We start from the raw sequence: 12350 nt of genomic DNA on the forward strand, positions 1-12350 counted from the left end.
CGGCCATGCGGGCCAGGCGATGTTATGGTGGTTGGATTGGTAGATGCCAATGCAACCGGCGTCGCTGTAGAAGGATCCTGGCGAATTTTCCAGGGATCCTGTGAGATCATGGGCATGTGATAGCTACAAATACGATGTCTCTCGTCAGCATGTGGACAGCCGATCCGCTTGCCCCGGATGCAACGGCATTTTCGTGACAGATAATTGGAGATCTCTCGTCTGCACGAAAGCATAATATTTTTTGCAGCTTGCAAATCAACATATAGAAGCACACGAGAAGGCAGAAACATGACTACACATGAGTGTACTGAAAGATCATTGCATGGGAACCGGCTCTTTACAACAAATACAATATTATTCAGTGATTATATGATTTTGGAATACTCCAGAAGACAATAAAATGGAAAACAAAAGGCCAGATGGCTGATGGCAAATATTGGACAAAAGCAGCTTCGTTTTCGTACGGCTAGCTACGAGGCGACGGCAAAAAAATATGGTACTGATTGGGTGCTCCATTAGTGCGACTTGTGTATGTTTGGGAACAGCCCATGAATATGCTCCGGCATGAAATCGTGCCTCGTCAGGATTCCAACAATTGGAGGTCTCTGCAGTAGAACAGTAAAGGAATTAGCTATTAGATCGAGTTTGCCACAAAGAAAAGGTGAAGGTTATATTGCAGCATGAACTTCATATCATGTCAAAAGAATGGCCAGCACTGAAATATTTTATCTCTAGAGCAAGATTCGGAGAATGAGAGCTCACCCCTGGGGTCTTTGGCACAACGAGCAGGTGCCTTAGTCCCAGTGCCCTGAAAAGGACAGCGGCCTTTGCAAGTGACATGGTCTCAACCACCGTGTACGGTGATGTATTTGTGATTGGATGGAGATCGACGTACATGTCCATTTCCTCATCAGTGAAATCCAGGTCCTCAATCTTCAGACCTTTTCCTGAGCCGGGCTTGGCAAAATCGAAGGCACCAAATCTTTGCAGCACGAAGCTACCGCTGGTTTTCATCTTCTCTTTCATGAAGGGCTTGCCTTTCAGCAAGACCAGCAGAAGGGACCTAAGCACAAGCCCAACAAGTTCTGGAGCCTCTGACAGAGGTGGCTCATCGACCACTGGAAATCCGTTGTGGCCTGTGATCCTCAACGCCTGAACGATATTCCCCACTCTCTCGACGCCTGAAAACGAGATCAGTGGCCCAGACACAACATCGCCAGCAACCAAGTGCCTCATGTATGGTTCGGCATGAGCTTCCAGGAATGGCAAACCTTTCATCACTACAATCTGATCATAAACCCCTTTGTTAAAGCTGTCGGCTATAGTCTTTGATATCAGAAGAACGAGCATGACTAACGGGAGCATAAGGAGGTCATTGGTGAGCTCCAGAAGTATCACACAGACTGATACAGTCATCCTCATTGTTCCACCGAGGAAAGATGCCGCACCAAGAAGTGCGAATAGTCCAGGATCAAGGTCTGATAACGGGCCAAGAAGGGTCCCCACTATACGCCCGTACGTAGCCCCAGCAAGTATAACAGGGATAAAGAGACCAGATGGAACAGCAATACCGTATGTCACAAGGCCAAGGCAGTAAATAGCAGTGAAGAATACGAAGAGAGTGGACATGTGGAACTCATTCTCGGTGCCACTGCTGAATAGATTGCGGATGGCATCATCATTTGTGTTGAAGAATAATGATGCAAGACCATTGTAATAGCCCGGCGGGCACTGAAAATTCTTAAAATTCCCAGAGCGGCCAATGGTAGGGCATTCCTCCACAGCATCAGCAGGGCACGGAGTGCATGGAGCAAGCCAAGGTAGCCCATAGGAGCATGCTGATGTGATGATTGATATTGTGACAGTAAGAAGAATCTTGTATGGAGCACCTTTCCTGCAGGCAGACAGCCAAAGACAACAATGTAATATGAGATTGCACCTTGAAGGAAAATTTTATAGAGTAACTAAATACACATGATTGATACATACTCATTGATAAAACTATAGGCTCGGAGAATCCTATCCAAGAGAAAGTTGAACAGGCCCCCAAAGACCCCACCAATTATTCCAAGGACAATAATTGCAATGATATCCTGGGTACTGTAACTCGGGACGGTTGAGCTAAGATCAAACATAATCAAGCCTCCTTGACCAAAGAGACCACATTTTCCACTACGACAGAGCTCGATCAGGCCCCTCAACACAACAGCAACAACAGCAGTTGTAAAGAATGTTCTCCACAGGAGAGCACTTCGCCACCTGAAACATGAAGTAGAGACCCATTCAGTCAAATGGAAAGAAAATGCAGCAAAATAAAAATGTCAGTGTTGCCCATCTGATGCAGTTGCAAATAGATAAATTCTCCTATCAACATACTGAAGCAATCAGACTGTGATTCTTATTCAAAAGATCTATCACTCGAATTGATATTTTTGGAATTCAGATAACTATGGGATATGGCTACTACATTTGTGATGAAGGTCTGCATTTTCATGTTGGTAACAAGGTTATTACAAATCCAAAGGCATATGCCAAGATGGCAGCACCTGTTAAATATGAATTAGCAGTTGTGACAAGGAAAATAGTTCCTACCATGATGCTGCTTCCTCAAGAGCAAAGAGCACACCACCCACAGGCGCACGGAATGCTGCTGCAACTCCAGCAGCAGAGCCACAAGTAATCAAATCCCGCCGATCTCTATCATTCTTAAAGTATCTGAGCCAGTTACATGTCAGATGGTACTTGCGTGACCCCCCTTGACCAAGTAAGTTGGCAATGCATGCTCCTGTATGTACCATGGGACCTTCCTTTCCAAGTACAAATCCAGCTGAAACTCCAAGTATTGAACCAAATATCTGCAGAATAATAGAAGCAAGTTTTAAGAAATAGATTGCTGAACTCGAACTGGCAATTAGAAAAACCAGGAGTCCTGATAGCATTATATGTCATCCACAAAACAAGCTGCTATGATTCTGTATAGGTTACCAGAAATAAACACATAAGCTGTTCTAATTTAAAATTTATGCCTAAGCATGTAAGCATCATAAATGGATAAACTAGGCAAAGCAACAGTCTAACAGATTCCCTTTGGTAGCACATATCCGAAGAAACACTAACAATGACACGTTTGTGAATTTGCAGCAGGTCATTAAAAAGAAAAGAGAATAAAATCAAACATAATGAGCAAGGCAGTACACTGTCCCTAAACAACAATTTGGCTGTCAATGCATCTTCACGATTTCCTAGTAAGCCCGAAAAAAGTTTAGGGGTTTCTACAACAATTATCAATGACATGTCAGAACATGGCATGCAAATGCTGGAAAAGATTTTAGTAATTCAATCAGGTAAGGTAGCACAAAAAGTTACTACCGCGAACAAAAACTCAAAGAGTAAGAAATCAAACATGGTTTCCCTGTAAAAAAGAAATACTAAGATGTTCAATGCGGCTGTGTATTTTATTCTGAATTAGACTTTACCTTCACAAACAGTGTACTTGGAGCTAATATAGCATAAGCATCAACTCCATTAAGGTATGCTTTAACTTCAGGGATACCAGACCCAGCAGCAGCAGGTGCTATGTAAGCGCAGATCGCTGCAGCAGTAGCTGCCAAGACTAGATTGCAACCTCCATATGCCAGAAATGCTGTGAAGTACCTGCACTGGAAGCAACAAACCATTGGCACTTCACATTATTTAATTGATGCAAGTCAGTAAAACCTTATGCAAGTTATTCACCGTGTTGTATTACTTAATCGATGACAAGTTATATTGAACAGCTGGAGAATCAAACTAAATGGTCTGGTAAAATAGCAAAAGCATCTGAGTGAAGCTTTACCTATGCTTGAGCATTAGATCACTTGTAAGCAACAGTTTGAACCCAGCAATGTTTTCAACTGCAAGGTTATTGAAGAAGCCAACAAGTCCAGTACACAAGCCAATAAGAAGAACCAAGGACCATTTGAGAACAACATACTGGAATATCTGCTTCTTCTTTCTTGATCGCCAATCTTGCTTGAAAAAGTCATTTTCCACAATTCTGAAACATGCAATAAAAATTTTGATGGTAAGTCGGGAAGTAACATAGCAAGCCTGCTAAACTGTGCATATTTTCTATTTCTAAGGAGTATACAGTCAGCAATTTACATCTGCCAGATATTATTATCATTGAGTTTACACTGAAGAATTTTGCAGTCAGCTTCTTCTCAGTTTGTTGGTTGGTATCCTATTTTTAGCATGCTACAACCCCATTTAAGAATATTTAACTGCATCAGTATTTATTTATTCATACTACAAGATAGAAGCACAGTGCTTCGTGTGTGTTGTTCCATTTGTCGAAACTCAAACGGAATCAGATCAGTGCATGGTTCAGATACCAAATAATTATGGTTTCTTTCTTATTCTAGACTTGATACTTTATAAAAAGTGTTCGATTAAACTATGCACATAATGTCAACAACGGAAGATCCTGCCATCCGACCATTAAAAAATTCCATGGAATCTACTAACTAGCCTCCTTCAACCACTATTCAGTAAGTACACGAACGATCAGAACATGACATTGTCGATGCGGTATTGCTGTATAGTGTATGAATTATTTACAAAATTCAATGGCAAAAAGGCGCAAGAATGATAACGCCTTATTGAACAATAATCAATCAGGATAACTTTTTCGTCTTCCAAACGCATCACAAGATCCTAGCTTTATGGTAAGGCATGCCAAACAATAAACTAATAATAAGTTACAACATGATCTTGCTCTTGCCGTTCTTTTGGGGGTAAAACCAACGATCCTTCGTCGCAATCACCACGAGAAAACAGTAAACATCAAACATTTTCGCAGAATCAGCACAGAAAGCTTTCGGGAAGTCGACAGTATCGAGCAACGGAGCCACAGAGGGGGTGTGGAGGGCGTACTCGTAGTCGAGGCTCTCGATGGGGCAGACGTTGGCGCCGACGATGGCAATCTGGGAGGTGGTGTTCATGGTGCGCTTCCGCAGCAGCGGCTCCCGGGGCCCGTCGTCGTCGTACCGGTCGTCGTACCGCAGCAGGGCCTCCGACGATCGGTCCTGCCCCGCCCCCGCGCCGGCGCCGCGCCACGGGCCGTCCGTGCTCTCGATGTCGTAGTTGAAGCTGCCATGCCTCTCCGGCTGCGCGGCCGGCGGTGAGTGGTGGGCGTCCATTATTGCCGTCCGCTTGGGTGGTGGCGTCGCTCACGCTGCCGCGGGCCGCGGCTTCCTCCTGCACTTTATGAGACAAAATGGAAAGGAAGTAAGGTGGACAGAAAAGGGAAATGAATTCTTATCAATTGCGTGAACACAAATTGCCCTTGACGTAGTAGTGAATTACTTAAAATTCATGAAAAAAAAAGCTGCTGCCTATCCATGCCGAGCTGGATCTATCAAATTGAATGGTAATACAGAGTAAATTTCTTCTGAAATTGCCCTTTCTGAACTGTTCATTCGCAATCAATGCTGGTAAGGCTGTGTTTAGTTCGTGAATTTTGGGAATTTGGCTATCGTGACACTTTTGTTTTTATTTGATAATTAGTGTTCAATGATGGACTAATTAGGTTCAAAACGTTCGTCTCGCAATTTTCAACTAAACTGTGCAATTAGTTTTTTTCGTCTACATTTAATGCTCCATGCACGTATCGCAAGATTTGATGTGATGACAACTGTAGCACTTTTTAAAAAACTTTTTGGGAACTACACAGCACTAAAGCTTAACTCATAATGCAACAGTCAACTGACCTAGTAGGAATTAAGAAACCAGCTGGATCGGCGTGGAAAAATCTTGTGGCGTACTGCCATCACTTCGTACACGCCAGAAGAAAGGGGAAACTGGGAGTCGGTCTGGGAGGTCGATCCAGCGACGCGACAATCAGAGCGCAACAGCGCCCTCACTGTGCGGGGTCGGCTCCGGGTTCCGGCGGCCTACAGCGTGCCGCCACTTGTCACGGCAGGCGACCGAGACTGGCACGGAATTTTGCTTCCTGTGGTCGCAAAGCGGCGGGACACTTTAGTCTCTGGGCTAGGAGAAGAGGCCGTGAGCTTTCGCGTTCCCCACGTGGCGATGCTCCCCCGGTTTACCACATTTTTTTATCTCGTTCGATTTCGATCACATTTTTTTATCCATCAACAGGTTCTCTCTAGAAGTCTACTAGAGGTTGAGAAAGAGAACAGAACGGCAAAGATCCCATCCGATCCGATCGAACCATACAAGTATGGGTTGCCCCACAATGATAGAAGCACCACGTGGCCCTGTTCGTTTCCTGGAAAAATATTTCGGCTTGTTTTTTCAGCTGAAACAGTGTTTTCCTCTCGCAACAAATCAGACGGAACAATGTTTCGACTTGTTTTTTCAGCGAAGCGAACGGGGCCACGTGGTGCTTCTATCATTGTGGGACAACCTATAGTTGTGGTTCGATGGGATCGGATGGGATCTTTGCTTTAGAGCTTTCATTTTTCATGTGGGCTGTGTGGGCATCCTCATGCCACGGGAATGTGATTGCATTTGCATGCCCTCCGAGCCGAGCAATTGACCGATCAAAAGCTGCGTTCACGCTTCCTTGTCGTGATGGCGACGGCAGCGGCCATTGTTCAGTGTGGATGCCTTTCCATTCCAAATGGATGATTAAAGAAAAGCAGAGACGTGACCACGTGAATATAATGCACACATCTTTATCCAGCCCGCCTAACACTTCTAGGGTTATCCAGCCCGCCTAACACTTCTAGGGTTCAGTATAAACATAGGTACAAGCAAGAACAGGATCAGTTCCGTTCCGGATCCTGAAACAAATCATGGCAGCTTCCCGTCGCTGCAGCGTGTGTCATCTCATCCAATCCACCACCAAATAAAAATGAGTCGAAACGCAACTCCACAACCACCCTCCTCCCTATCCGAGATGATCCTGACCACGTGTAAAGGCAAGGGATTCCCGCTCCCGCGGGGAATCCGAGTCCACGTGGTGCGGCAGCAGCATCGCTCGCCAGTGGCCAACTTTGCTAGTGTCATTTCTGTCACGGCTCATCGGTTGTTACTTGTTAGCCTGATCCCACTTGGCTTTCCGGCAAATAAATTAGTCTGGTCTCTCAGAGAAAGGGCCTAACTAAACTATACTAACCGGTCATCAATCAGCTAATCAGAAAGAGGGCAAAAACTATACTAATCGTTAATCAATCGGCTAATCTTCTCCTCCTTCCCACAAGTGGACTAGAGGACAAGAGATTAGAGCTGACGCAGGAAAAGGAGCACCTCCGATCCTAGTTTATGCTAAATGCGCTCGATGACGACGGCAGCTTGCTTCTTCCATCTCCATCGATCTCTCTACGAGCTTCGGGTCTGCAGCAAAGGCGCACGAGCTCCCCATTGTTTTGTTTAATAGTCACTCTAAGGCCTTTTTTTTTTGGCTTGCGATTAGGCCTCTGCTCCTCGCGTTTCGCTATCAGATCACACGAACGCCATGAGGCGACGGGAAATTAACGCAGCCAACCCAGTTGCTGTTATCGCATTAACGTTCCATGGCTAACTTCCTCGATGACGATGGTGCTCTAAAGTGCCAACTGGGCGGGCCAGTCAGTGCATGACTGCCAGTACGCTGTAGGCACGTCGGATCCAACTTGCCGGCCTATTTGCGTGCTGGCACAATCCTTGCAATTCTAATCGCGGAAAATGGAAGGAGACTAGTGGTACTACATGCCGCTCTCAGAATCCAGCTACTTCATCACTTCAAATTCATTTCAGGGGGGCAAGGAATTCACTGGCCGGTTTTCCAACTGTGTCATCTACTAGCTGAATATCCGTGGATTATTCCGTCGCCGTGGCTAAAGATGAACTGCACTACATCATCGTCTAAAGATCCTGCTGCTACACAAACAGAGCACAGCCCTGCGCAGACAAAATGCAAGCCGATGGACGCGAGTGACTGCGCAGAGGCTCTGGGGCCGCAAATTAGAGGACGAGTACTGGTCGAGCGCGTACCTAGCAATCCCGGCTGGACGGACGAACTGATCCGGTCGCCACGAGCATGGATCAGCTGCCCAGCGATCGGTCCTCTCCGCGACCGAGATCCTCTTCCTGATCGGTCGGGGAACTCCACGCGCTCGCTCGGCCGGCAGTTGGCCGCTTCGTCTCCGTCGAGCCCGTTCGCCGCCTCGTGCTCAGCCCAACCTGGGGCTGGAGGTCGACGAAGGCCGAGAGACCCGCACGGCAGACACCAGGTGGGTGGGTGTGGGTGTGCGTGGCCTCGAGGCTGGAGGCGACCCGGTGCCGGTGGACAACTGGAGAAGCTTCCAATCCAATCCAAATACAAAGAGGGTGGGAAAAAAAAGGAAAGCGGAAGGGGGAGAAGAGAAGAGAAGAGGATGATGGGCGGTGCCGGTGCGAGAGATGATGGGGTGGAGGCCGCACGCCGCGCTTGCTCGCTTTAAATGAGGTCGATCGATGCGGCGCAGGGCCAGGGCGCACGCCACCCGTGCAGTCGATCGAGATCGTCCCGCCTGTGGGCTCTCTTGGCCTTCGCGGTTGGTCGCACCCACTCGACCCTCGTCATGCACTCTCATGCTGCATCCTGATGCTCGGGAGCCCAGTCCGGACGCGGACACGTGGGACCGGCTCACCTTGCCAAGCGCCGGGCGGCGCCATGACAGCAACAGCACACCTGATTTCTCAGGATGGTGTTCCAGGCATTTGAATTAAAAAAAAAGACACCGGTAACCAATCCAGTCAATTTACAAGTCATGGAAAGTTCATTTGTACAACAACAAGTTGATTACAGACACAACAAATAACTCATGCCATCCATTTCCAACACAAATCACAGTGCTCTGATCGCACTGTAGAATCCTTTGTGCCATCTTCCTTCTTTTGCTGCACCAATCAAAGTGAGGCTGAAAGGCAATACATCGGAAGCCACAGAGGCGTTCTTTCCTGCAATCCATGAAATGTTTTACGTAGATGAATTGAGACAACATGAAGGCAAATAAAAACAGGTATGTGTTTAAGGAGAATCTATTTATGTGGAATTGCAAATCAGCAAAAATATCACCAAATAAGCTCAGGTTTCATACTTCTACATTGATGTGACATATTTTAGCATGTGAACCAAATGAACTTAGCACCTAAATGTCAAAGTCATTTAAGTAACTAATCATGAGGACTCAGGACCACTGTAAAGTAGTGGACGGAGCTTTTCAGAGGGTGGTCATCGGCAACTATTCCTCATGTGCAGGTGCAGGCAATATATAACACACGATTTGCAACACAAATCACACGAAAACAAAGATAGCCATGCAAAAGTCAGATACCCAACCTTCCATCTTCGTCATGGCATCTGAGAACATCAGCAGCGGTGGCACCTACAGACAGCCCCCCCTAATTTTTTGATTTCAAGCCTAATCACTGTAGCAAAAGCTTGATTTCACCATTAAATCTTCATACAAATCAACATCTTCATTGTTTTAGCCCCCCCTTATCCCGCATCGTGCATCCGCCACTGCCTACAGAAGTAGCAATTTCCAAAGTGAACAGATCGTAACAAAGCATCCTTTCTCAAAGTTCTATAGCAACTAAATTACAATCTACAAAAGCTATTAGCAATTGCCACATAAACACAGGACAGCAAACAGGGGCAGAGCTATAAGCAAATGACCCGGTGCACTGTTTAAGTAGCATACACAATTCTTTTGAAACATATGGTCAGGCTGTTGAATGGCACAAAAAAAATTTACCCTGGTGCATTGGCACAAGGTAACTTCAACATTATATTGCCCCTGACAGCACTGACAGCAAATGGCCAAATCAAGGACTTGACAAACCACAATACCGGTAACCACATAACAAAACCTGAATGTGTTAGGAAGGTTAGCTCCCTAAACCTTAATGTGTAGAATGCCATGTTCAGCTCCCCCAGTCCAATGTTTTTAAAGATAAACTAAAAATGGTCAGGAGAAATGACTATGCAGGCAATCAAATATCTGAGTTTGACTATTACTTTGCCTTGAGATACTACTCTGTATTTTTTTCAAAATCCTCCAATTACGCAGATATACTAAACAAGTAGAGTTTTTCCTTGAGAATTTGTTTGCAAAAGATCATCATTTTACCCAATGGTTTAGGCTTCACACATGTAAAATATTGGATCAGACTACTAGATCAATATTCACACCAAACTTTAGTAAGCTATCTAAGATAGATCACAAAAGAACATGTAAGGTATAGCCATAAACAAAAGCCAAGACTTACCCCAACGAGCAACTGCAGCCACTTCGGTCCCTTCACATGCTTCTGGACAAAAGGGATCCCTGTTCCAAAGAAACAACAAAACAATATCAATTTGTACCAACCTAGATGCCTACTAATCCAATCCCAAAACCAAACAAGTAACCGGAAGGTACCTGTGTTAAACCCGTGCACAACACTGAGCAAAGCGCCGGCACCAGAGCCAGCCTACAACAACAGCACAAACAGGACAACAAATCGCACACAAGTTAGCAGCAATTTTCCTAAAGCCATGGCGCAAAGACAACTTATATTGAAGAATAGTACAATGCATATCAAGGAAACAAAGAACTTCAACTAATACTATATATAAGTCTCACCAATTCCAAGATGGGTGTTCACACTAGCATATCTTGTTGTTCCTGTCAAGTTCTTGTTCTCACTGCAGCATTTGCAAGTAACTGCCCCAGCTCGTGGCCACCTGCAAAATTTAAAGTGAGTCTACATACCGGACAGTACTTAACTGGTCTCATAAACCTGAAGTTGTACATCTGAAGCACACATTTACATGACAGCACACAGTTTATTTGAATTCATGACAACACGCACACATAGTTCAGGATACAGGCCACATTATAACAATGGAAAGGAAACGAACAGACATCAGTTCAAACAAATCAACAGACACGAATTTAAATAAAACAAACCAAGGAAGCATCCAATTGCAAAGCAGCTGCAGATCCATCACACTACTAGTGGCCGAAACTGGTGGTCACTGCTGCCTGCCTCCTCGATCCAGCTCCTTGTGTCCTGCAAATGGCATTGTTAGTGCACATACAGCATGTTTAAATTGCAGCAAGCACACAGCAGTCTTTGTGTACATACCTGTGCACTACATAGCCCATAGTCCCATGGCGATCCAATCTCGCACTTCTGACATGTCTTCACTTTCAACTTATGCCGCCCATGTTGAGAGGTTGTAATCTACATCCCTATGCATATTCCTCGCCGCAGCCCTTCGTTCGTTTTCTCCCTCCACAAAATTGTGTAGAGCAAAACATGCAATTACCACCTTCACTTGCTTAGGTCTCACATAATTTGGGACTTCGGACAGAATGTGCCACCGAGCTTTCAGCTTCCCAAACGACGGTTCCACAACATTGCAAAGCCTTGAATGCTGGTAGTTGAATTTCTCCATATATCCGTCCGCCTCTCTGGCTCTGAAGTCATCCAAATGGTACCTTGTATTCCGATATGGCCCCAAATATCTTGTGCACACGGCGTATCCAGAGTCCACCATCAAGTCATTTCACCCATTACTCACAAAGGTACTCTTACAAACTGACAACGTAGTCAACGATAATGCAATATTACCTGCTGGGGATGCGGCTAATCTGGTCGCCCCATAAAATACGTCAGAACCGACATGTCATGAGAAGACCCCACCGATCCCGCACCAACATATGTGAAAAGCCCGTCCATGTCCACTATCCCTAACACATTCATGGTAACTTCTCCTTTTCTATTCATGAAGTCCAACCGTGACTTGCGACTAACTTGCACTCTGATGTGTGTTCCATCCAAAGCCCCTATGCACCCATCAAAGTAGGGTCTGAATTCGTCGAACCTAGGATGAATTTTTCTATACTCCGGATCCTTTACCGCAACAACCGTCTAGGCAAAGGAGTACATGGCGTCTGCAACCTCACCCATCTTCTGACTAACTGTGCCCATACCCCTCCCAAATCTTTAGGTTATCTGTCTAGTTGCCTGCTTTGTCGCACACACCCACAGGAACATAGCTAGTGACTCATACGACTCCATGTCTTGTGAACTACCCAACCCATGATACTGCACTAACTCATTGTGCAACTTCATGAAAGAGTGAGGATACATCCGAAAGTTGTCGAAGCACTTATGTTCGTTCTGCAAATTTGCTTCCACCCATTGTCGCCTGGTCATATCTTCGAATGGACACTAAGGATTCGACACAGGACTTTGCCTAGAACAAGCCACAGCAGCAAGCGCTGCTCCAAGACCCGCCAACTTGACTTTTTTTGCCTAGAGTTTCTTCTTGGGGCCTTCGCTGGAAGTTGTGCTCTCGCTGGATTGTTCATCGGAATGTTCAGTGC

At 45.6% G+C, this 12350-nt stretch overlaps 1 protein-coding gene across 5 annotated transcripts; it reads right to left on the reverse strand.

Moving 5' to 3' along the window:
• Nucleotides 1–318: 318 nt before the first annotated feature.
• Nucleotides 319–8426, reverse strand: LOC136490617 (chloride channel protein CLC-c-like). 5 transcript variants are annotated; one of them, XM_066486822.1, is made up of 8 exons: nt 7981–8426; nt 4915–5238; nt 3836–4036; nt 3477–3654; nt 2593–2855; nt 1990–2259; nt 763–1894; nt 319–605 (listed from the first exon to the last, which is right to left on the reverse strand). In XM_066486822.1, exons 2-8 carry the CDS (start codon nt 5178–5180, stop codon nt 516–518), a joined length of 2400 nt encoding a protein of 799 aa, XP_066342919.1. In that variant the 5' UTR covers nt 5181–5238; nt 7981–8426; the 3' UTR covers nt 319–515. The 5 variants fall into 5 exon arrangements, with proteins under 5 accessions (XP_066342919.1, XP_066342918.1, XP_066342922.1 ...); XM_066486821.1 differs by having other exon boundaries at nt 4915–5243; XM_066486825.1 differs by lacking the exon at nt 7981–8426 and adding an exon at nt 5751–6208.
• Nucleotides 8427–12350: the final 3924 nt, after the last annotated feature.

Source organism: Miscanthus floridulus, chromosome 11 (genome assembly GCF_019320115.1).
Source record: "Miscanthus floridulus cultivar M001 chromosome 11, ASM1932011v1, whole genome shotgun sequence".
NCBI classification, from domain to species: Eukaryota; Viridiplantae; Streptophyta; class Magnoliopsida; order Poales; family Poaceae; genus Miscanthus; species Miscanthus floridulus.

Coding starts and splice junctions, on each gene's coding strand:
- LOC136490617 (XM_066486822.1), bottom strand. CDS start 5,180: ATGGACGCCCACCACTCACCGCCGGCCGCGCAGCCGGAGAGGCATGGC. Junction 2,856..3,476: donor CAAGTACACTGTTTGTGAAG/GTAAAGTCTAAT, acceptor ATTATTCTGCAG/ATATTTGGTTCAATACTTGG. Junction 1,895..1,989: donor GCCTATAGTTTTATCAATGA/GTATGTATCAAT, acceptor GTCTGCCTGCAG/GAAAGGTGCTCCATACAAGA.